Source organism: Girardinichthys multiradiatus, chromosome 4, assembly GCF_021462225.1.
Source record: "Girardinichthys multiradiatus isolate DD_20200921_A chromosome 4, DD_fGirMul_XY1, whole genome shotgun sequence".
Taxonomy (NCBI): Eukaryota; Metazoa; Chordata; class Actinopteri; order Cyprinodontiformes; family Goodeidae; genus Girardinichthys; species Girardinichthys multiradiatus.
This window is the reverse complement of record NC_061797.1, coordinates 47,144,499-47,166,196: the sequence shown is the minus strand read 5'-3', so window position 1 is coordinate 47,166,196 and position 21,698 is coordinate 47,144,499. Positions and strand designations below refer to the sequence as shown.

The following is a 21,698-nucleotide window of genomic DNA, read 5'->3' as shown; positions in this document are numbered from 1 at the left end:
ATTTGGTTCTGTTTCCATCCCAAAGAGAATTTAGATCCAATTTCACCTCAAGAAAATTCAAAAGAAATTTAAGTTTTCACTCTGAAACTAAAACCCAGAGAATTGTTCCAACTTGCGAGCATCTGAACACATATAGGGAACACCAACATTAGAGAAAAACACATGAAAAACAAAACTTGGTGAACTCTGAAACGTTCATTAGTTGTCTGAACACAACTATGAATCAAAACCCAAAACAAATAATGAGCTCACAGAAACTAAAACACACCATTCGATCCATGAACCTTTCACTCATGTGGCCCACATCATTCATCATTCATACCTTGGACCTTCATTCATTCCTGTCACACTCTTCTCAACCACACGTTTTCAACCTTCAAACACAATCTTTGGATTCCTATTGTTCCTGAACCCCAGAGATCTCATGTTCTAAGTAATAATGTGTCAATGGACCCATTTGTCAGGCTGGTCCCAGCCACCTTTTCAGGCCTTTTTCACCTAAGAGAAAAATAAATGTTTAGGGTTATTGCTCACATCATCAGGCAATATAGTGGGACGACTCTTCATCAACCATCCCAGAGAAATCATGAGTATTGTGACGAACAATACCTGAAAATAATTTGATCATACAGCCATCCCAGTACAACAAATTAACACAAACAAGAAATCACAAACTCGAGTAGTGAAATCAGCATTTTTCTTTCTTTCACAACACATCATCATATTTGTACATTGTTATTTCCATTATTATTATATACAAAGAAGACAAAAGTAAACATCGTTGCAGTCTTGCTGTGTACCAGCTTATTAAAGAGTAAAAGAAGATAAAAAGCAAATAGATTAGTTATAAACAGAATCATTTCGTTCAGAAAAAGGAAAGTATAGCCTACCTTAGTAGCACCTGGTGGTCTGACACAAAAACTATGGATACTTGGCCTCTTATCACCCTTCTTGCAGCATCAAGTAGTGAAAGTTGAAATATTAATTTGTACTTCTGCCTACCACAATAAACCTATTTATTCATAAATAATGACGGTGCCATCTAAACATTAAGTTTTAGTTAAGTTTTCAGTCCAACTTTCCATTCATTTTCTTATCCATCCTTCTATTCTTACCTCTGTTGTTTGGTTTTCCGTACCACTGCAATGCTCCTCCTTTTGTACACTGCCCCGAGTACCTTGTTGCTGAAAAGCGCTATATAAACTAACTTGCCTTGACTTGACATAAATTGGTATCTATAATTCGCCTGGCATTTTATTGTTTTTAATTCCATCAATTAAATCAACTGTATCATTTAATGCAACTACCACTATTGGTGAAAACCAAGTTTTAATATAGGACATTAGTTTTAATTTCGTCAGAAGGCAATGATAGATTTATTCTTTTCAAATTATATAAAGTTAACAGTGTTTTTCCTCCTGCTGTAATAAGTAAAAGTTTTTCCAAGTTCAATCACTGCAATTAATTGTTGTAAAGTTTTCATAAAATCATCTTTTGGAGTCGGATAAAATCTAAGTCTAACTGGTCGAACTAAAATCCTAAATTTAATACTGTTTGAAAGCCTGTTGCTTTAAAATTGTCACGTTATCGTTCTGAGAATGTTTTTTCCTTCCAGCTCGTAAAGAGTTTTCCACAACTGGTGTTGTCAATCCTAGAACACACTGATGTTATTTATGGCCATGCCACAGAAACTAATCTTCATCCCCTCAAACTTTGAAATACTCCGTATTTAGAAATACTTCATCCAATTTAATTCACAATATGGCCTGAGAAATACTGATCAGTTATCTTTTTGTGTTTTACACCAAGAATTAGGAAAATTAGATGTTTTTCATTTCCATTTAAAGCTTCATCCGCTTGAATACTTTGCCTCAGTTACTTAGCTGTATCACTGCTATTCATATTTACTTTATTTTAAAACATCTTTTTCTTGCTTTCAGTAAGAACAAAGGTTAATTTATTCTGGACTTAATCCTCACAGAGATATGAGCATGAACTCTGCATCTGTATGTTGTCTTATTTTGCGTCTTGATGTTAAGTCTATGTGCCATGCAGTTGTTATGCTGGTGGTTGTGAGAGTGTGTGTTTGTGGGTCCTTGAGAACGTCGTATTACTGTTGTTTATCTTCTGTTCTGCAAGGACCCTCTCAAAAATGAGATGGTACATCTCAAGGGGTTACCCTTGAAGTAATCATTTGTCAGTGCTGCCAATTATACCTTTTATTTCTTTCCATACATAATATGTGCCATGATAGGCTTAAATAAAGTCAAAATCAGGTCGAAGGACATTGGATCTTCCTTGCGAATGTTTCTGTTTGGCCCTGATAAAGCTGCTCCCTCGTAATCATCTGGTCCCATAACAATGTTTGTGGTATTCGTCAGCAGGATTATAACAGCTTTGAATGTTCTATTCTAATCTAGCTTTATTTAGATCTATCTATATTTTTTAATGCAGTAAGTCCTTATTATATTTAAGAATTGGGTCACTAGTTTTTATTAGTTGCTATTATTCTAAAAATGCGAAGTGCTAATTTCATTAGTTCTAGTGCTTATTTTCCATACCTCGATTGGTCTCTTTTTATGTGTAGTGTAGGCATCAAAAAGGGTCAGAGTATTGTGTTCATTTAATTGTGAATGTAAGTATTCAATCTGAACCACAGATACCATTTTTAAAATCTGGTTCAATTACATTTAATTGTAACTGAGTCCTGTGGAAAAAACTCACTTCTCTTCCATTTAGAAGGCTTAATGAAATTGATGAACACAGAAATAAAGGGCATGTTATGTCTTATAATCTTAGTTTGTCTTACCCAGTTTTATAAACAAACCGTACCGTTTCAGTCAGCTATAAATTACACTTTGGATTTATTTCAAGTAACTAAAGTGTGTTTCAGTTAACTCAAGTTTTCTCCATTTTAGTCCAGTCCACTAATTCTGTTAAGGTTCATTTCATCTTGTGTTAAATTTGAGTCTAATTTGATCATTCTGAACCTGACTGGAAAAAGTCAAACCATCTGTTAAAATCATGTTTTGAGGGGAGAGATTGTCCCTTTCTGGCACTTCCTTTTGTGTTATCATAAAGAACTGACCTAATATTATTATGGTACTGTTGAGGATCAGTACCTGCTCTTGTAGTCTCTAATTATTATTATTGTGATACCTTATATAATAAATAACACTGAGCGTCAGACAGTTTAAAATGTTTTTACCTTTCAAGCAGGCGGTTCATGGTCAGGACTGCTTCTCCAGACCTAAAAACTCAAAATTCCAATTAGTTTCATATCAGAAAACAATTTAAATTAAATGTATCCTGCCACATATACCCCTATTTTTACATAACATGAAACAGACATTCATTTCACAAAAACAGACAGACAAAATGGACAGACAGTGGCCACATAAGTTTGATTACCCTGTAAATACCAAATTTTTGAGTGGAACCACTTTGTCACTTAATGGTTAAAAATAATTTCTTACCCTTTTCTAGTGACTCGACAATTATTTCCGGGACCCAAACAAGCTCCATCAAACTTTTGTTTTAACTTGTTAAAGCGTCTTTGTGGTTGAAACTTGCTACAATATTTCTCCTCCCTATCTCCAATAATTTATCCTACAGAACAAGCACGGAGCTCATTTTCTAGTGATTCTCTCAGTCATTCTCTCACTTCACACACACTTTCACACACTCTGGCCAACCAGGCGGTACAGCACCGTTTCCTGGTCCACATGAGAGCTTATTTTGTTATCTCTCAGACACCAAAGCTTATTAACAGCAGAGTTTATTCAGTAAGCTAGCGTCTGTTAGCTTAGCATGTAGCAGTCAACGTCCGTCAGTGTAATATGTCCCCCGTCACTTCTTTTCGATCACTGTTATAGACTCACACCCCTTCATACTGGCCGTTTGATGTTACACTTTTATATTTATACAGCTGTTTATTCAAAAAGGAGCCAGCCGCTTTTACATTTTTCTCATGGAAAAATTAGAGAGCTATTGAAACTCAAGACCCCCTCTCGGCAGCGATTGTGTTCTTTAAGAGAACCGCAGGACCTTTAAACCTTGCCGAGGATGCGCATCTATCTCTGCGTGTTTTACTCACAAGGAAGTAAACTGCTTTAAGGACTTTTAAGAAGTCCAAGGAGCTATCCAAACCTAATACTTCCTCCCTGGCGGCGCTCTCAAATTCCGTTAAGCGGAACTCTGGATCTGTTCAAACCTTAGCCAAGTATGGTGCCTCATTCAGGGAGGTAGCTTTTATATTGTGTGCGAGGGAAACCGATCTTCCCTTGCATACAATAAAGGAACTCAAAACCTACACCCTTAGATTTTAGCTGTCTTTTAGAAGATTGTACCTTTCTTCCCGGGCTGTCACCGTTAAAATCGCACCGCTTATTAACACGTCTTATCACTTATTAATGCTTACGCAACAATTATTCTGAACCATTTCTCTGCCTCCAGGAATTACAAAAACAGCTCACCCAGAACTAACAACACAGCCAGAGTGTTTTTCCAGGAAAAGCACTGGAGATTTTTAATAGGAATCTCCTTACCTGTTGCGGCCGCTGCTGTGATGTGTTGTCCTTCCGTGGCAACCTTATCCTATCCAAAAGTGGTTTCGCGAGCGGGAACACCAATTTGACCGTACCCTGTTGGCGGTCAGACGCCTCGGAGCCCCTCCGGTCCTTGGAACCCCAGAAGTGATCACACACTCTATCTAAAAACTCTTAAATGAACGACTCTCAACCAGTTTCTAACTTTTAGCTCTTTTAATCTAAATTAAGGCAAAGGAATGATTACAGAGATCAGCGCTGAGGCTCCCGTCTCGGACCGTCTCCGTCTGTTAGAGGACGACAAAGAGCCCCGATAGAAGGTCATATATAGTTTTTATATCTGGTTCTCCAATGTAATGGATGTGCTCTCCCTCAGTGATTATCAGTACACTATGTGTCATCATTGTGGTGTCTATCTGTTAGGTTGTGTAGTAGCGGGTGTCCATCCTTAATCTAAGTGTGCTGTAGGTTTCTAATCAACCCAGTTATACCGGTTGCTCCACTATCAACCCCAGTGCCCCAGCCTCAGGTCATTTATGACAAACCTTGGGCCATTTATCCTTGTACTGTATGTCTATGAGCTTCTTATCCTATTGTAACAAAAGGGAAACATTAGAACTTATATTTTACTCCACTATGGTATAAATGGGAAAAACAGCTATGAGTCATATTAATAAAGGTTATTCCCAACAGTCTTTAGATAGTGTGTGATCGCTTCTGAGGACCAAGAACCGGAGGAGCTCCTAGGCGTCTGACCGCCAACAGGGTGCGGTAGCTCGGACAACAGGAACCATACAGGAGGTTTTCCACAGAGCAGGTTCCTTCTCCAGACTGAGGCTCAGGTTAAACATGTACTGCCAAGTGGGTCTGCACAGTCTCTGAGCAGTCTGGCGCTGGTTCTGTCTGGGCAGCCAGCTTACCAGCCTTTCTCATTTTTAGCTCTCTCTTCAGATGTTAAGATGTGATGAGGAGGGTGAGGCCGCCCGAGAAGGGAGGGGGGTGGGGAAAGGCACAGCTGAAGGTGTCAGGACACACTTTTAAACAGTCTGTTTAATAATGACTTTTACTGATTATTTGACGGTTGATGTCAGTCATATGATTAACGCTTGTCTATAGTGACTAAATGAAAAACTGAAACATTTGTTTGACCTGGGTCACGGCTTGTCAGTAAGGTGTGATGGTGGTTCCGGAAGGTGGAGCAATGGCCAATGTAATCACAATGTGACCAGCTGAGAACTACAAGGAAACTTTACAGCTTTAAATAATTACTATCTTATGATTTTTACTTTTTTTCTTTACTTCACTGACTGGTTCACGAAGTCATATTGAGGTTGTTTTATCTATCTATCTAAGTAAGATACTGGCTGCTCTAACAACTCAAACCTCTTCCTTAACAGTTTCTTTAAACTCTGAACTAGATGCCTCAAAGAATCTAAAAATGTGTAAAGGAGTCTTTGTTTCATATGAGATATACTGCATCATTTAGAGGGAAGTCAAAAATGTTCCTTACTGTCCTCAGGGAGTTTTCAGCGCAGATAAGGTCTGAAGGGGAAAAATCTGACTGTGTCACTGCATTGTTGTTAATGTGTTTTCCTGATGTGAACATAACCATGGGGCAACCATACATCTTATCAAAAGTGACTCCCTGACACCAAAGGTCGTATCTCATTATGCTGGTTAAAAATGAACATTAAAGCATCTGTTTAAAAGGCAGTTTAACTGAATTAATTGAGCAATTCAAATGAGAGATGTTATACAATGATGTTCCATCGTTTTTAAGACTCTTCACATTCCATATCGGTAAGGATATACAGCATGATTTTCTTCCAGGCGAGAGCTGATGTGTTTTCAAAGTGGTCCATTAATTTTTTATACATATATACTAAAATCGCTCGGTGTGTTAGTCTTTAAATATGTTTGTTTTTAATAAATTCTAACAAAAATCCAGAACAGAACTTTCCCTCAAAAGTTTCATATACTGGCCTGCAGAGGGCCTCCGATTTCCCTCCCCGTTTTTAATCCAAACGTCCTCTTTTGGATGTGAAACCACCCAGAGACCGGCAGGCAAATCCACAGATGAATGAAACAAACAGGGAGGCCCTCTTTGAGGCTGTCTGACAGTTCCTGGTGGGATGACAGAGTGCTCCTCTTCTCTGCTCGGTGCCTTAATTATCAAGCCGTGTCTGGGAGGCAGTTTGTCAAAAAGATTGATGACGAAGTGTCAGAAAGGGAACAAATCTGACTTGGCCGGGGGTTAGTGGAAGGGCCCCTCATTCTCATGGGATTTAAAGGTGACTGTGGAAGAGATCGGCCCAAAAATGATTGAAAGTAAGGAAAGCAATGTGAAGGGTGTTTAGAGATTTAAAAGCTCCAGAGGCCTAATAGATTTTAGAAGGAAGGATTTTCATTGATGTTGGTGTCTAACCTTTATACGTCATAGCAAGAATGCACATAAAAGCTGGGTGCTATTATGTGCATTTTTTATGCACACAAATATTACTTGCAGTAAATTCTCAATCTTAAGCGAGTACAAATCTAGATTAGGAAGACCAGAATTTAAGGAATGAGGCCTTATCGGGCTGAAGGGGACTTCTGGTCTGAAAAACTTTATAACGGATCATAGAAACACTATTTTATGAACTTTTAAATAGTTGTATTTGCACTGGGGGGTTATTTATATAGAAACTGAAGGACATTTACACAGGAAATGGAGGCTGGAGGCCGTGCAACACTGAACATTTTCCTGAGTGAAATGCTTACTTTTCTCTGTTTTGTTTCCAAAAATGTTTTTATTGCATTTAGATGTTTTATACAGTGCACATTAAGTAAAACCAAGGGGCCAACCGTAACACAGAGTCAATATGTAGATCATCATTTATAACATCCAGGCCGTATACAGAGCAGAGGCTGACATTTTTTCGGGAATCCTACGGGTCACGGGATTCCCATGGGAATCCCGCGGAATGGGAGATAGCATTAGTAAATATCACATAATTGGGACGGTACAAGATAAAAAAATAAACGGGAGCAGGAGCTAACCAATAGGAGGGAAAATAAACTAGGATCAATTGTCTTTGGAAATGTAAAACAGACTTTGTTATAAACTTTAAGAAAAAAAAAACTTGGCTCGACGTTGCCATCGTGTAGTTTTTTTCCAAGAAGCCTATACTATAATGTGAGTCAAACGAACTGCACGACCCACAAGCCAACAGTGCTTCTGCTCGATGTTTTCCACCTGCGTTCAGAACGCAGCAATGGAGGGAGCAAACGCAGGTGGAGAACTGGACGTATTAAAATTGGATTTGCAACGTAAAGTCAGAAGTAAAGACTTATTTATTAAACTCTTAGAGCTGACAGGAAAGTCGCAAATATTACTGAAGTTCAGGAGAGTTGAATGTAGCGTGTTAACACAGTATGCTGCTTGTAAAACGTGTTTAGTCGGAATCAAGTACACCAGTGATTAAGGCAAATTCTGGATTAAATCAGTCCTGCATCTCTTCATTCGTCAAACAAAAAGTACCATCATGTGTCAAGTCTCATCTGACCAACAAAACTGCTGCATGTGCGCTAAAGATTTAAGAGCCTTTGCCACAGTAGAGGGGAAAGGCTTCATCAAGGAAAGATATTTAATAAGTATGTTGTGAAATAGAAAAAAATTGAATGTACCATTAAATGTACAATTTATTTAATACATCATTAAATATTAAGTGTGCCACAAATTACGTCATGTTGACTTTAAAATTATACTTAACTATTCAGTGGCACATTTAATTGCATACTAGTTCATTTCAGAATTTGAATCAGGTGTGCTGGACCAGACACACATCTAAAACTTGCTGTGAACCACTGAGGTTGCACTTTTGTTCAACAAGTACAGTTCTCTTGCTTGATGCATTTTTCTTTCGTTTCAGCAATTTGAAACATAAAAGTAATGTCATTGTTCAAGGGAAAGAATCACTTAATAAATGAGTAAAAGACAACTATGTACATTTTGTTTATTCAGCTAAGATAGGCATGGTCTGTTTCCTTGTTTGATATTTTATTATTTCTTCATTATTATTCTTTTTACCTTTACTACAGCTAAAAACAGGGACCTAACTGGTCCTTCAAACAAAGAAATTGCCAAAAGACTAAATGAAGAAAACAAAAATGGGAGTGGCACAGAAGTAGGGGTCGTTCTAAATGGGAGCGGGATGGGAGTGGGAGTCAATTCACCAAGAGTGGCCTGGGATTGCTGGCCTGGGATTTGGATGGGACAAGTCATTTTTCTGTGGGAGCGGGATGGGACAGGAGAGAAAATCCACTCCCGTGTCCCCCTTTAATACAGAGTTCTAGTCCAATGGTCAATTCAAGAAAATACTGGATAAAACAGAGGCAGCAGATGTCATACAACCAGCGCAAATAGATAACGTTGCCCTCTTCATTCTTTCTGCATCTTAAAAACACCCCAAAAAAGTTTCTTTATGGCTCAGGTCTTAATGTTTAGTGTCTGTGTTAATAATCGGACAATGCAAACATGACGAGAGTTTATAGGTTCATAAAAAGAGTGCTGACATAAACCACTTTGATGTTCAGATTGGAGGACTGATGATAGAAATTCACTTTGGTCTTGGACCCTCTCAGAGGAAAAGTTACCCTGGATTTATATTATATGAGTTATTTATTGAAAGTAATATAAAGTGATGTTCAGATAAAATCGTCTGCGACTTTCACATGAGCAATATGTTATGTTTATTCAGTTTTCAGTGGTTGGGAATGTTATCTAAAGAGTTCAAGGCATAGTTTAGAGTTTTTGAAATGATAACAAAAAAAAAACCAAAGTAAATACAAAACACGACTTTCAAATGATTTTATTTGAGGAATAAACGCAAACCGAACCTACCAAGCCCTAATTAAAAGTATTAGTGCCCCCCTTGTTAAACCATGAATTTGATTTAACAGATTTATTTAAATTGAACAATTATTTTTGTTCACTTTTACTAGCCACACCCAGGCCTGGTTACTGCCAGCCCTGTAGAATCAAGAAATCACTTTAACAGAACCTGTCTAGGCTAAAATATTTCAAAAAAGCAACACATCATGCCATGTCTAAAGAAATTCACGAACAGATAAGAAACAAAGTTAGTGACATCTGTCAATCAGGGAGAGGGTTACAAAGCAATTTCTAAGGCTGTGGGACTCCAGTGGACCACAGTGAAAGCTGTTATCCAAAGATGGAGAAAATGTTTATTGGTGAAGAACCTTCCTAGGGGTGCACTCCCAAGAGCGCCTCAATGAGTCATCCGGAAGGCCACAAATGATCCCAGAAAAACATCTAAAGCTCTCCAGGCCTCACTTTCCTTAGTTAGGGTCAGCGCTCATGATTCAACACTAAGAGACTGGACAGAAATGGCCTCCATGGGAGAGATCCAAGGTGGAAGCCATTGCTGACCAAAGAGAACACAAAGGCTAGTCTCACATTTGCCAATAAAACATCTTGATGATCCCCAAGTCTTTTGGGCAAGTTATTTTGCAGACTGAAGTAACAAAAGGTGAACTTTTTGCTAAGTGTGTGTCACGTTACATCTGGTAAGAAACAAAGACAGTATTTCAGAAAAAGAACTTGATACCGACAAACATGGTGGTGGTAGTGTGATGGTCTGGGTCTAATTTACTACTTCTGGACCTGGATGACTTGCTGTAATTGGTTGCTAATATTTTGACAAAAAGTTGGTTTAGACACTTTTTGTTCCATAATGAATGAAGTCATTTAAAAACTTTGTTTTTATTTCAGTTATCTTTGTCAGATATTAAAATTGGATTTATTTGTTTGATGATGAATTTCTCAGCACCATATTTGAACTTAGGTAAACTGAGAGTAAAACTAAGGAGCTCATTCAAGAAAACGATTTGGGTTTAAATGTATCGTGGAATGACTAATAATGCAATAATTTACAAACATTGAAAGATCTCACAGAGTAAACTCAGTTTGTAAATTTCTGTAAGTATATGTTTCTTTGTTTTGAGAGGAAGCAGAGGTGGAAGGGGGTTTGGTCTGATGTGTCGGATCATTACACACAGGGAGGAGAGAGGGAGGGGAAAGAGAGATGGATAGGGCGAAATACCCTAAAGAAAGGCAGCTGAGGAGTCAAAAGACAGGAGGCATCGTCCAGCATACAACAGGGTAAAAGAAATGGCAAATTTTTCAGGCACCTGGAAAATGAAAAGCAGTGAGAATTTTGACGAGTTGCTCAAAGCTTTGGGTAAGCACATTTAGTGTTTTCTTTCATGTTTTTGTGTTTTGTTAAGTTTTCTATTTTATGCAGAGGAACAACTGTATAAATCTTCGTTATGCAAAGCAAAAAAGATGTACGTGGGGAGATTTTTTAATTATTTAAAAATTAAAACTGTGAAAGACAAATGAATCAAATTTGAGCTGCAAATTTATTTCCAGAACTTTTAAAAAGAAATACACAGTGTACACCGGTGTTTTTCTGTCTTTAGCTCGAAACTGCAGATTTTTGTTAGAATTAAATTATATTCTAAATACAAGCACACCTGCAAGAAGCAAGGCTCTGTCTAAATAACAGTTTCAGGACAATGTTTTTGCTCTATGCATTAGTGGGAGTGCATCCTTAAAAGAAGTGCAAACAGACCAAAGCAGTCTCACATTTGATTTTCTGCTCTGTTACTCCCCAACAGAAGGTTAATAGTTTTTCCACCCATTTGGAGGACAGAATTTATCACAATCTACAGGAGAGTCAAACATAGCCGACAGAATCAACATTCCTCCCTCTCATCACCTTGTCCCTGCGCTCTCCATATTTGCAACATCTGCTGATATTGATCTAATATGCAGCTGCTGGCGGATCCTTTTTCATTACAATATATAACAGATTAACTCTGATTTCTTCTCATATCAACTTGAAAGTGATGGATTTCTCTGGCAAGACCCTGCCTGAAATATAAAGGCAAGTACTGCGATTATAGTTACCTAATGCAGTGCCTAGTCTAAACCTTTGAACTCACATTTCGTCATATTACACCCACAAACTCATTGGGATTTTATGTGATCATCCAATATAAAGTAGTGGATAATTGTGAAGTGGAAGGGTTTTCAGATTCTTTTACAAATATTCTGAAAAAAGGATGATTTATATGCTAAGTCGGTACTTTGTAGAGCCTCTTGCTGCAGTTGCAGATCTTTTGTGGTATTTCTCTATCAGACGTCCAGAGATGGAAACTTTCCAAATATGTGTTTGCAAAATCGCTGAAGCTCAGTCAGATTGGATGCTGGTCATCTGTCAAAATCAGTTGCCACAGATTCTCAATAGGATATAGTTCCGGACTTTGACTGGGCCAATTTAACACAGAAATATGCTTTAATCTAAACCATTCTTTGTGGCTGTGGTTTGGTATCATCGCTCCAGAATCTGAACCTTCACCTGAGTCTGAAGTCTTTGGCAGCCTCGAACAGTTTTTCCCCCAGGATTACCCTGCATTTAGCTCCATCCCTCTTCCCCTCAACTCTGACCAGCTTCACTGTGCATGCTGAAGAAAAGCATATCCACAGCATGATGCTGCCACCACCATGCATCTTTTGGGTATAGTGTGTTCAGGGTGATGTTTCCTGCCACACATAGCATTTTGCATCCACGGCAAAAGTTTAATTTGGGTCCTGTCAGCAGATTCCGCCTCCTGAGCCATGGATCTCTGCAGTTCCTCCAAAGCACTCCTGGACTTTCTGGCTGTTTCTTTGATTAATGCTATCATTGTCTGGCCTGCCGGTTGAGGTAGAGATTTGTGTCTTTGTAGGTTTCTGGTTTTGCTTTACTCTTTCTATTCATTGAACTTCTCCACAACTCTTCCTGTGACACATTCTGAGGTGTCCCTTGGTCTTCATGATGTTGTTTGTTCCCTATTTATTAAACATCAGAGAACAGCTGTTCTTTATGCTGAGGTTAAATGAAACATTGCTGAATGCAAATACCACAGTTTACAGATTTTTGTTTGTAAAAGACTTTGAAAACCATAAATCATTTTCATTCTTCATAATTAAAGACCACTTCTACCACAAACAATCACCAAATACATCAACGCACATGATCTTCAGAGGCAGAATGGCCACAAATCTCCGTGTCTGGCTGTAATGTATGAAAAAAGAAGGCTTAACAATACAAAGTTGTCATAGGTTTGGTAAACTGAGCTGACTTGATGGTCAGTTTTATCATTGATAGACTGAATTTTGTGTCCGAATCTCAGGTGTGAACGCCATGTTGAGGAAGGTAGCAGGGGCCGCTGCATCCAAGCCCCATGTGGAGATAAAACAGAGTGGCGACCACTTCTACATCAAGACCTCCACCACAGTCCGCACCACGGAGATCAACTTCATCATAGGCGAGGAATTCAATGAGGAAACGGTGGATGGCAGAAAGTGTAAGGTAACTTAAACCAACCAGTGGCAATTCTAAACCGGTGCTAAGACACACAGCAGGGTATAATGTTAAAATCAGCACCTGAGCACATTAAACTTTACAACAGAACCACACTAAACTGGCACCATACAAATACCTCTTACTCTGTTTTACTGCAGACAGGTGAAGCTGAAGGTGGGATTTCAGTAAGGCGTTTAAACTAATGATTTTCTGCAGAGTTTGGCCACGTGGGAGACAGAAAACAAGATTTACTGCCACCAGACTCTGCTGAGCGGGAACGGTCCAAAAACCTTCTGGAGCCGAGAACTCAAAGGGGATGAACTCATATTGGTGAGAGATTACTTCAAATATCAAACCAATAAGGCAGTGATTACATTTTAAACTCACGAGGATGGTCTCTTCTGTATACAGCTCTTTTTGTTTGCTTTTCTTAATCTGGGCTTTTCAAACACACTCATCTTCTTAGAGTGATGGGATTTACAACAGAATCTCCGAACAGATGTTTGGATGCTTCACAAAGTGACAGACTTGGAAATCACTGCGTGTATTCGCATGGGTGAACAACTCACAGGGTTAGGATAGAGGAACGGTCTGTACTTTATCTAAAAAAAACTATTGATTTTGATGGGAATTGCAGATTGTTACAGGGGGGGATCATCATGTGTTTTAATGCGATGAACCATACAAGACTGCCACAACTATTGTTTATGAATAGTTCAGAAAATAATCCTTTTTCACTGCAGTTGCCTAATCTCACATTGGAAATGAACCAAAATCCAAATTTTAATTAGAAAATTTTTTCAACAAAAAGTCCAGTTACACACTTATTGGTATCGCTAACAATTCGTACAAAATAAATATAACTAAGCATTTTTCTTAATGTATAGGGACATTTTCAAGTTGATTTGAGGGTCTTGGGAAATTAATAGATTTCCTATTCTTTGGAATCTAAATCTGGTGCCACACAGAGACCCACAAAATGGGAAAAGGGAAAAAACGTGTCCTATCTTCAAAAGTGCTGCAATATCTACTGGAAATGGCTACTCACCTTGGTTTCATCATATCTGCTGTCAGAACAATAGCTAAATAAACATTTTACAATATCTGAATATAATTAAAAGGTTTAATTTATTTTAGTAATTCAGTGAAAAGAGTGAAATGCCTTTACTGAACCAGTACACCCTAAATGTTTCAGGTGTTTATTTTTGTCAACTTTGAAGATTATGGCTTTCAGCTAAATAAACACCCAAACTTCAGTTTGTCAGAAAAGTAGAATATGACATAAAACCAATTAAAAATGTGACTTCTCACACAGAAATGTTATATTATGGGCTACATCCCTGGGAAGATTGCTGACGGTTGTTCAGCAGACAGTCACTGACAACCTACACATAAGACACACGGTAATTACAAAGAAACTGGGTGAGCACAGTGCTACAGGTCCTTCTCAAAATATTAGCATATTGTGATAAAGTTCATTATTTTCCATAATGTCATGATGAAAATTTAACATTCTTATATTTTAGATTCATTGCACACTAACTGAAATATTTCAGGTCTTTTATTGTCTTAATTCGGATGATTTTGGCATACAGCTCATGAAAACCCAAAATTCCTATCTCACAAAATTAGCATATCATTAAAAGGGTCTCTAAACGAGCTATGAACCTAATCATCTGAATCAACGAGTTAACTCTAAACACCTGCAAAAGATTCCTGAGGCCTTTAAAACTCCCAGCCTGGTTCATCACTCAAAACCCCAATCATGGGTAAGACTGCCGACCTGACTGCTGTCCAGAAGGCCACTATTGACACCCTCAAGCAAGAGGGTAAGACACAGAAAGAAATTTCTGAACGAATAGGCTGTTCCCAGAGTGCTGTATCAAGGCACCTCAGTGGGAAGTCTGTGGGAAGGAAAAAGTGTGGCAGAAAACGCTGCACAACGAGAAGAGGTGACCGGACCCTGAGGAAGATTGTGGAGAAGGGCCGATTCCAGACCTTGGGGGACCTGCGGAAGCAGTGGACTGAGTCTGGAGTAGAAACATCCAGAGCCACCGTGCACAGGCGTGTGCAGGAAATGGGCTACAGGTGCCACATTCTCCAGGTCAAGCCACTTTTGAACCAGAAACAGCGGCAGAAGCGCCTGACCTGGGCTACAGAGAATCAGCACTGGACTGTTGCTCAGAGGTCCAAAGTACTTTTTTCGGATGAAAGCAAATTCTGCATGTCTGGAGGAAGACTGGGGAGAAGGAAATGCCAAAATGCCAGAAGTCCAGTGTCAAGTACCCACAGTCAGTGATGGTCTGGGGTGCCGTGTCAGCTGCTGGTGTTGGTCCACTGTGTTTTATCAAGGGCAGGGTCAATGCAGCTAGCTATCAGGAGATTTTGGAGCACTTCATGCTTCCATCTGCTGAAAAGCTTTATGGAGATGAAGATTTCATTTTTCAGCACGACCTGGCACCTGCTCACAGTGCCAAAAACCACTGGTAAATGGTTTACTGACCATGGTATCACTGTGCTCAATTGGCCTGCCAACTCTCCTGACCTGAACCCCATAGAGAATCTGTGGGAAATTGTGAAGAGAACGTTGAGAGACTCAAGACCCAACACTCTGGATGAGCTAAAGGCCGCTATCGAAGCATCCTGGGCCTCCATAAGACCTCAGCAGTGCCACAGGCTGATTGCCTCCATGCCACGCCGCATTGAAGCAGTCATTTCTGCCAAAGGATTCCCGACCAAGTATTGAGTGCATAACTGTACATGATTATTTTTAGGTTGACGTTTTTTGTATTAAAAACACTTTTCTTTTATTGGTCGGATGAAATATGCTAATTTTGTGAGATAGGAATTTTGGGTTTTCATGAGCTGTATGCCAAAATCATCCATATTAAGACAATAAAAGACCTGAAATATTTCAGTTAGTGTGCAATGAATCTAAAATATATGAATGTTAAATTTTCATCATGACATTATGGAAAATAATGAACTTTATCACAATATGCTAATATTTTGAGAAGGACCTGTATATCTAAGTAATGGAAAGTTGAGTGGAAGGAAAGGTGCTCCCATGATGATGTATTCCAAGACATGGGCTATAAGTGTTGCATTTTTTGTGTTAGGTCATTCCTGAATGAGAAGCGATATCAGAAGCGTCTTTGATCATCAGTGGTCTAAGGTCCTTTGTAAATTAAGGTCCCAGACTCTGGAGAAAGTGTAAAGAAAGATAATTGTTTGAGGGCTTCGATGAAGTTTCCACAGTCAGTGATGATTTGGGGTTCAACGTCATTTGTCAGTGGTGGTCTGCTGTGTTTCTCAAGTCCAGAACAGAACAGCTACCTACCAGGAAATTTGAGAGCACTTCATGCTTCCTCCTCCTGACAAGCCCTATGGTAATGCTGATTACATTTTCCAACAGGACCTAGTTAAAGGTACCAATATCTACTTTGATGACCATGTTATCACTGTGCTTGATTGGCCAAACTGGCCTGACATGAACTCCTTAGAGAACCCATGGAGTATTGTCAAGAGGAAGATGAGAGACACCAGACCCAAAAATGCAGCATTCACAGCAACCTGGGCTTCCTTAAGTCCTCTGCTGTGCCACAGGTTGATGGCCTCCATGCCATGCTGGGTTGATGCAGTAACTGAAGCAAAAGTAGCCCTGACCTTCTAATGGAGTGTGTATACTATACAGTATATTTGGGCGTACTTTTCAACAGGGGGAAGAATGGAGCGGGAGATCGACAGACGGATCGGTGCGGCTGCCACAGTAATGGGGCGTTGTGCCGGTCTGTTGTGGTGAAGAGAGAACTGAGCCGAAAAGCGAAGCTCTCGATTTACTGGTCGGTCTACGTTCCTACCCTCACCTATGACCATGAACTTTGGGTCATGACCGAAAGAACGAGATCCCGGATACAAGCGGCTGAAATGAGCTTCCTCCGTAGGGTGACCGGGTACTCCCTTAGAGATAGGGTAAGGAGCTCGGCTATCCAGGAGGGGCTCGGAGTAGAGCCGCTGCTCCTCCACATCGAGAGGAGCCAGTTGAGGTGGCTCAGACATCTATACCGGATGCCTCCTGGACGCCTTCCACTCGGGAGGTGTTCCAGGCACATCCCACCGGGAGGAGGCCCAGGGGACGGCCCAGGACACGCTGGAGGGACTATGTCTCTCGGCTGGCCTGGGAACACCTTGGTCTCCCCCCTGAGGAGCTGGAGGAGGTGTCTGGAGAGAGGGACTTCTGGGCGTCTCTGTTGAGTCTGCTGCCCCCGCGACCCGGTCACGGATAAGCGGAAGACGACGAGTACGAGTACGAGTACTTTTCAACAGGACCACATTTGTATATTTAGATATAATTTGTATTGATCTTATGTAATATTGTGATCTGTTTTCATTGGCTGAGAACCACAATCATCAGAATTAAGAGAAAGGAACCCCTGAAATATTATCAGTCTGAATGTAATGAATCTAAATCGTGTTCAGGCTTCACTTTATGAATGAACTTACTGAAATAAATGGATTGTTTATTGACTTTCTAACTTATTCAGTTTAACCTGCATGTACAATATGAAGTAAAAAGATAAACTTAGGTTATTTCCAAATTGCGATGATCGTTTATGTGAAGAAAACTGAGACATTGAAAATAAGTTTAGTCAATAATGAAAACAGTGTCGGTTCCAGGAAATGTTCAAAAATCTCACAGCAAATTGAAAATCCCGATCATTTTTCATTCCCAATCTCAGATTCTCATAAACATTCCTTTATGAGTGAGGCATGTGTGAACAGAGCATTATGATTTTCTTTTCCAACAAAAACCAAAGCCATCCAGTTTTCTCAGAGCTTCCATAAAGAAGCACTTTGAAAGGACTGAAAGCTTTGCTGGCATATGTTTGTTGTTGCATTCCTCCTATCACTTCATGGCCTTGCATCCATCAGAAACACGTCTGCTTCCAGTTCCTGCCTTTAACAAAAATCTTGTGAGAAACTCATAAACATCTGTTCTGGGTTTACTGGCCAGATGGACACTAGAAAACTAAAGACAGGGAGAAAATGCCGTCCATTTTGGCTTGGACGGTGATGTCCGTACAGACACTGAATCTCCTCGGCAATAAGAGAAACATTTGGGAGAGGCAGTAATTTGGACTGAATGTAGGTTTCCAAATGTGATAGAAAGATTTCTTCTCTCTAAATTTGTTTTTGTTTAAGGGAGGGTGTGCTTGTCCATTCATGCTGGAGTGATAGACTATAATCTGAGAGGCATGTTGGAATTAAATCTTTAGGCGGAGAACTGATTTCACAATAACAAAAAGATCACAAGATTTATACAAGCGTGAGAAAAGAGAAGTCAAACAGATCGATGAAACTTTAGACCTGTTGGATCCGCAGGCTCGGATGGTTCAAGTAAAACGGGTTGTTTAAATGTTCCCTGATTGTTAGGAACCATTTTCCGATGTTGTTCTCAGCTTAGTCTTCTAAAAACATCATTTTTAAAAAATGACTTTAAATCCCTTTGAATTACCTTTGAAACTTATGTAAATGACATTTATTCAACATTAGATAAGCCAGTTCCCAAAACTAAAAAATAAATAATAAAAAAAACAAATTAAATGTAAAACAAAGTTTGTTTGTTTTTTTAGATCATTGTATTTCATTAACTAACAGGAGAAATCTAGACAAATGTTTGACTAAGGCATAAAAAGACCTGAAGTCCTTCGGAAACTCATTGAAAAGAAAACGGTTCAAACCCAAAAGATGCTGTGCTTCTGTTTTTCCTTCATGGTCTTATTTGAATATAAAAATCAAACTTAAGAGTTAGATTGTAAATATATCAGAACTGCACTGCAGCTACGTTATAAATACACATAAATTAAATGTTCATGTATTCCCGGACAGTTAGTCACTCTGCAAACCATTAATATCGGGATGCATATTAAAAAATTCATAAAATTAAAACAGGAAATCTTTCATAAAAGGTTTTAGTACTGCAGTTGCACCTGTGGATTATAAATCTGAAATCAACTTAAAATGGCACAACCAGCATTTTTATTTCTTGCGGATTATTAGAAACCAACATGAGGGTTCAGTTAAGTTTGGTGTTCAACAGAGAAGCAACTAATTGCTATTATTTATAATTTTTTTGCAAATAACCATTGCAACAATGTAGAAGCTAGACTGACTAAATGTAAAACTTCTTTCCACTGCAGCGAATTGAGCGGATCAGTAAAATTAAGCTTGATTTTAAACAGAACAGACTAAAGAGAAAACTATAACTCCTTTGTACTGCATGATAAATCATAAACCTATAATCAGTTGAAATAATTAGTAGCTTAGAGTGAAAGTTAAATCATCAGTTTTTCTGTATACAGGTCCTTCTCAAAATATTAGCATATTGTGATAAAGTTCATTATTTTCCATAATGTCATGATGAAAATTTAACATTCATATATTTTAGATTCATTGCACACTAACTGAAATATTTCAGGTCTTTTATTGTCTTAATACGGATGATTTTGGCATACAGCTCATAAAAACCCAAAATTCCTATCTCACAAAATTAGCATATTATTAAAAGGGTCTCTAAACGAGCTATGAACCTAATCATCTGAATCAACGAGTTAACTCTAAACACCTGCAAAAGATTCCTGAGGTCTTTAAAACTCCCAGCCTGGTTCATCACTCAAAACCCCAATCATGGGTAAGACTGCCGACCTGACTGCTGTCCAGAAGGCCACTATTGACACCCTCAAGCAAGAGGGTAAGACACAGAAAGACATTTCTGAACGAATAGGCTGTTCCCAGAGTGCTGTATCAAGGCACCTCAGTGGGAAGTCTGTGGGAAGGAAAAAGTGTGGCAGAAAACGCTGCACAACGAGAAGAGGTGACCGGACCCTGAGGAAGATTGTGGAGAAGGGCCGATTCCAGACCTTGGGGGACCTGCGGAAGCAGTGGACTGAGTCTGGAGTAGAAACATCCGCTATCGAAGCATCCTGGGCCTCCATAAGACCTCAGCAGTGCCACAGGCTGATTGCCTCCATGCCACGCCGCATTGAAGCAGTCATTTCTGCAAAAGGATTCCCGACCAAGTATTGAGTGCATAACTGTACATGATTATTTGAAGGTTGACGTTTTTTGTATTAAAAACACTTTTCTTTTATTGGTCGGATGAAATATGCTAATTTTGTGGGATAGGAATTTTGGGTTTTCATGAGCTGTATGCCAAAATCATCCGTATTAAGACAATAAAAGACATGAAATATTTCAGTTAGTGTGCAATGAATCTAAAATATATGAATGTTAAATTTTCATCATGACATTATGGAAAATAATGAACTTTATCACAATATGCTAATATTTTGAGAAGGACCTGTAGTCTAAAATCACAGCAGAGCAATGGTTTTGTCTGCTAATGACAATATGATGGTTTTTGGACTCGGGGGGAAAATCTACTATTGATAAAGATAATGACCATTTAGAGATTCCTGAGGACAAAAAGTAAAGTATATTGAATGCTTCAAAATATGGGAAAAACATCTTAACTTTTCCTTGCAAGCAACCTTGTATGCATTTTTAGTTCAATAAATATATTTTGAAATAAATTATTGAAAACTAAAAAAATCAGTCCCACATTATCTATTTGATAAGATTCAAGCCAGGTGAATCTGGCCTAAATCAGGGGCTCCAGCGCTGCATGCGTCCGCCTGTATTCTCCTCCCCGATCACACTGATGAATGCTAATGAACCCTGGTGTTACCTCCAGTCAATGCCTCCCACTGCATCTCACCCCTTTGCCAGATGGAGTCGTCACGGCCCAATTAAGCTCAACTCCAACCTTTTTTCCTCCTCTTCCTGCCACTCCACACTGCCTGGGGCAGTAATGACATGTACTGTTGAGCTAACCCTTTTCCTGCAACACTCCTCGAGAATCCTATAAATCTCTGGCGCTCCAGTGTTTTACTTGTTTTACTCCAGACAAAAAAACATGTGATTAAGAAGGCAAACCTGACAGCTGTCATGCTTAATTAAAGTCAATTTAAATAACAATGGTCTCCGATACAATCAGCCTCTGTGTTAGAAGGCAGATTTTAAAAAAGCCAGATCCATTATGCAAATTTCAGCATCCAACCTGTAAATTAGAGACAATCTTAACCTACCATGGGAGAGCTGAGGAGTTAAAAATGTGCTTAAACTTACTAAACTTCTGATGATCTAAAAAAAATGTGTTTTGACCCCAGCGGGCTTTAAGATCATGAATGTGACGCCATGTACAAGTTATCAGGGAGGGAGCCTTCTTCCCTCCCTGTTGGTTGGAGTAAGGGGGAGTCAGGTTTAGCCTAAACCGGCTCAGTTATGGTTGAGGTGCAAACACACCCTCCATTTCTGCTACCTGTATGACCCCCTCTCTTTTCCAATGGTTATAATCAGTCTGACAGAGAGAGGCATCCCAATCCTTGTGGTTTTTAGTATAACAATGACCATCAGTGGGACCCTTTATGAGGTTCCTTGAGACGACATTGTTGTAAATAAGCGCCGCTTAACTAAATAATCTGAACTGAAACTATCTGTGTAGTTATGCTGCTATAGGCTTAGGCTGCTGGAGGACATAATGACCACTTTCACCCTCTTCACTACATTCTCACACTACTCTCCAATTCTGCATTATTTGCTGTTATTTCAGTTTTTTACTTTATGTTCTCTCTTTTCTCTACCTAGAAGCTACACCTGGCCTGACTCTGTGTCTACC

The 21,698-nt window shown here is 39.2% G+C and overlaps 1 protein-coding gene across 1 annotated transcript in view; it reads left to right on the top strand.

The window, feature by feature from the left end:
- The first annotated feature begins 10,641 nt into the window (after positions 1–10,641).
- LOC124866859 (cellular retinoic acid-binding protein 1) overlaps positions 10,642–21,698 on the top strand; it is a 14,289-nt gene continuing 3,232 nt past the window's right edge. The window contains exons 1-3 of the mRNA XM_047362863.1: positions 10,642–10,789; positions 12,789–12,967; positions 13,178–13,291. Of these exons, the coding sequence (XP_047218819.1) occupies positions 10,720–10,789; positions 12,789–12,967; positions 13,178–13,291 (363 nt within the window). The 5' untranslated portion in view covers positions 10,642–10,719. The remainder of the gene's footprint in view (positions 10,790–12,788; positions 12,968–13,177; positions 13,292–21,698) is intronic.